We start from the raw sequence: 3640 nt of genomic DNA, 5'->3' as shown, positions 1-3640 counted from the left end.
AGTTTATTCATGACCATACATAACCAAATCCTGTAACGACCCGCATTGGTCTTTCTTCACTCCATTGAGGCATATTTAACAAATCCTCTAGAGTATTGACGCTATCGAAAATACCTTCCTTCGGCACCTGATCATAGAACACAATTAGACTTATTCAGATATGAGCTTCAATCAAGGTATAGTGAGGCTGTTAGTAGTAAATGCACTTGGATATACCATACCGCAAGGGACAAGCGACAATGTCCGAAATCGAGAGCATCATGAATAATAACTAGATCATCATTGCCCTGTCACAGAAAATCTTAAATACATATCAGCATATATCAAAGGAACTGAAAACAATCAATCAGTAGAAATTAATCCAGCAGAAACTTCTAAAACTAAAGGTAGGCGTACACTGGGCCAAAAGATTTAACATTATTCCTCAAAATTTTACCTGCGCATATTCACTGATTATGTCATAACCCACAATACCAAGATCAAGATCCCCTGAACATAGTTTACGAACAATATCCGTGGGCCTCTGAAACCAAACCTCCAAATTTGGAACCTACATACAAAAATGTATTAGAACTTTACCATAACCATCTATTATTCCCTCTGTTTCACAGTACTTCAAACCACCACAAATATTCCTGTAGATTAATTACATATAGGCGGATTTACAGGCGCAACGAATGTAACACTATATCTAGGCATGAAAGTGTATGCATACAACTTATAGATTTTAGCTGCCCGCCATGCAACAGAACAGGATTAGCAGGGAGTCGCTGGAAGGTATATTGTAATTTGTAAATGGAAATAAGTCAGACAAAACAAAATGTTTAATATCCCACACTGAAATTTTTAGATACTCAACAGACATGAAGATGCAGGTTCCACATTCTTATTTTGCTTCCTTGATTTTATCAGTATTATGTACACGGCAATGGTGCAACCAAATACGCATTACCCAACAAATTAGTTGTTTTGAACAAACTCCAAACCTAACTCTATGAATAACAGACAAATACCAATTACCCAACAAATTAGATTTATGGGTTGGGTGTTGTTCTGAACAAACTTCAAACCTGACTGTATGAACAGCTGACGAACACCCATTACCCAACAAATTAGATTTACAGGTACAATTTTGTTGACTCTATGAACAACTGGTTGCATAAGTTCTCTTTGCAGAGCTTTGCTGATGCAAATTGTTAATCGGAAGGGTAAGTTTTACATGAACCAGTAAGGATATATTTTCCATAGAGTGAAACTGCAGCACAAAGCAACACAACACAGCTGAACCTAATAAATATTTTAGATTGTTAACGTTCCAGTTGGTCTAAATCTCTGAACATCTTCCAATTTATTATTTATGTCAAATACAGGACACATTATTATTCTGCAACATTTATGGACAATGGATAGATCTCATCTCGAGAGAACTGTTGGAAAAAAATATTAAGACATGGAATAAATCTCCTAGTGTCTCGCATCTTGGCTGATGCAATAAACCGAGGCTCCTCCAACTATTCTAAAATAATCAGAAAATTAGAAGGCCACCTCATTGATATGCCCAAATAGAGAATGTTTCAATTGTGGAATTAATCCCCATGCTTATGTCCATAGCACATAAAACAAATGCAGGACATGTCGAGGTACCGTGTTTAAGCATGAAACAGACGCTACGAGCAGTATAATACATTGATAAATTCCGAGAAACTGCCGAATCACGGTGTTTCTAAACTGTGCCGTCCTATCAATGAGCCAGTCAGGGCCTGAAGGCGTACTGGTTCAGTCCCTGCTCACAGCAAACAGCCACTTCTCCTGCCTAGATACGGTGCGCGGTAACGCCGAGGAGACGAGACGGGGATGAGAACTCACCTGCGGAATGTCGGCGGTGTACTGCCGCGGGTTGATCTGCCTCACCGACAACTGGCAACTCTGCACCAAACGCCACCACAAGAACAGCAGCAACAAAATCAGCAAAAACCAACAGAAAAATTCAGTCCCAGAAATGGAAGCATGGGGACGAGACTGCGCACGGGGACGGGACCTTGAGGAGGCTTAGGGTTAGCTCGGCCATGCGGCCCTTGCTGGGGAGGCCGAGACGGACGACGGAGCGGTCGGCGGACAGCGGCGCGGCCGCCGCCGGCTTGGCGGAGACGGCGGTCGCCGCCGCGGCAGCCCTCGGGGCGAGCGAGCGGGTCCTCGCCGCCGCCGCGGCCGGCGACGAGGTCCGGAGGCGGAGGGCGGGGGACGGCCGCGAGGGCGAGGGCGACGGGGAGAGGAGGAAGGGCGCCAGGTCCAGCCGCGCCCCCATCATCGCCGACATTCCGGTGTCGCTCTCGGGGTCGAGGCCTGCTCTCTGGGGCGGAGTGGGGGACGGAGAATGGCCTCCTGGCTGCGGCGAAGCGTCGGGCTGCGGCTGCGGCGGCGAGAGGGAAGGGAGTGGGTAGGTAGGCGGGGTGGGGTTTTGGACGGGAGTGGTGGGGTGGGGTGGGGCTTGGCGGTCTGACGCGGCAGGATGACCGTCCGTTCCGTGGAGCGCGATCGATCACGACACGGAGGATGGATATTCGCGAACGTTTTTTTTCTTTTTGTTGCTTCGGAACCAAGATGGAATGGACCGATGTCGGCCCGGCCCAAACTTTCATGTTTAATTTTTTATCGGTTATTAGTATTTCGTACGTATAAAGAAAGGTCCCTAAAAGTAAAAGGGCCAAAATCTGTTTTTACCTTGTCAGGAAACTTTAGCACAAAATAACTTCCTCCCAAATTTTGAACACGATTTGACCCTTTTCAGCAACACCGGTGCTCCTAGCCCACATAGAAATGCCAAACCGCCTGCCGTTTCTGGCCTGGCCACGATGTGGTCGAGTAGCAGTTGACCACCTACGTGGCAGGGCAGAAACGCTAAACCATATGGCGTTACTGGAAACACCATGGGCAGTGGCCGAGAAGAAACACCATGGACAGTGGCGTTTCCAGCAATGTGTGTCCGTGGCAACTTATCCATTCTCAGAAAAAACTCTGTTTAGTTTGGCGTGTCTAGGTCGAGCAGAAACGCCACAAGCCATGGTGTTACCAATAGGATCAGATCGTGCTAAAAAAATCTGAAAGGGTTCAAATCATGCTAAAAAAATCCGATCAAAATACTGATTTTGGCCTAAAGAGGGTTAGGGGATCAAGCCACACGGGTGGTTCATCAGGTCAAGCAACTTGACCTGGATTTGCTTTGTCCAAAGTTGTAGCATGCATATCACATGCATGTGCGATGGCTAATGGCCTTGCGCTTACATCTTCTCATACTGCTTCACTCCAACAACCGCCTGAGAGAGGTGATTGGATAGGCGAGTTGCCGCTCCCAACCTCTGTCTTCAACGTAATCTTCTCCGATGACTGGAGGGGTGGGGACCCCGGCAATTCGGACCCGACGCATAGTTAGGGTAGGCTTCGTTTGTGGGGCGGTGCTTTTGACCATGATGATGATATCATACCCAAAAACAATGCCCAGGCTCCAGTAGCGTCTCAATGCCTCAACGACATCCATGGCAGCATTGAGGAGTTGATGGGTTATGTCTTTCATTGACTCTTCAATTCGGTGTCTTTGACCGGTGGTTGTCGTACCTAGCGACATCACTGGTGGGCGAGAGCG

General features: G+C 46.9%; 1 protein-coding gene across 1 annotated transcript in view; it reads right to left on the bottom strand.

Annotated features, from left to right (window-relative positions):
* Positions 1–2468, bottom strand: part of LOC123105841 (ATP phosphoribosyltransferase, chloroplastic) — a gene marked incomplete in the record, with an annotated part of 6459 nt that extends 3991 nt beyond the window's left edge. The window contains 5 exon segments of the mRNA XM_044527998.1: positions 20–127; positions 222–287; positions 437–550; positions 1867–1926; positions 2039–2468. Coding sequence (XP_044383933.1) covers positions 20–127; positions 222–287; positions 437–550; positions 1867–1926; positions 2039–2317 — 627 coding nt within the window.
* Positions 2469–3640: the final 1172 nt, after the last annotated feature.

This window comes from Triticum aestivum, chromosome 5A, assembly GCF_018294505.1.
Source record: "Triticum aestivum cultivar Chinese Spring chromosome 5A, IWGSC CS RefSeq v2.1, whole genome shotgun sequence".
NCBI classification, from domain to species: domain Eukaryota; kingdom Viridiplantae; phylum Streptophyta; class Magnoliopsida; order Poales; family Poaceae; genus Triticum; species Triticum aestivum.
This window is presented reverse-complemented; position numbering and strand designations above follow the sequence as displayed.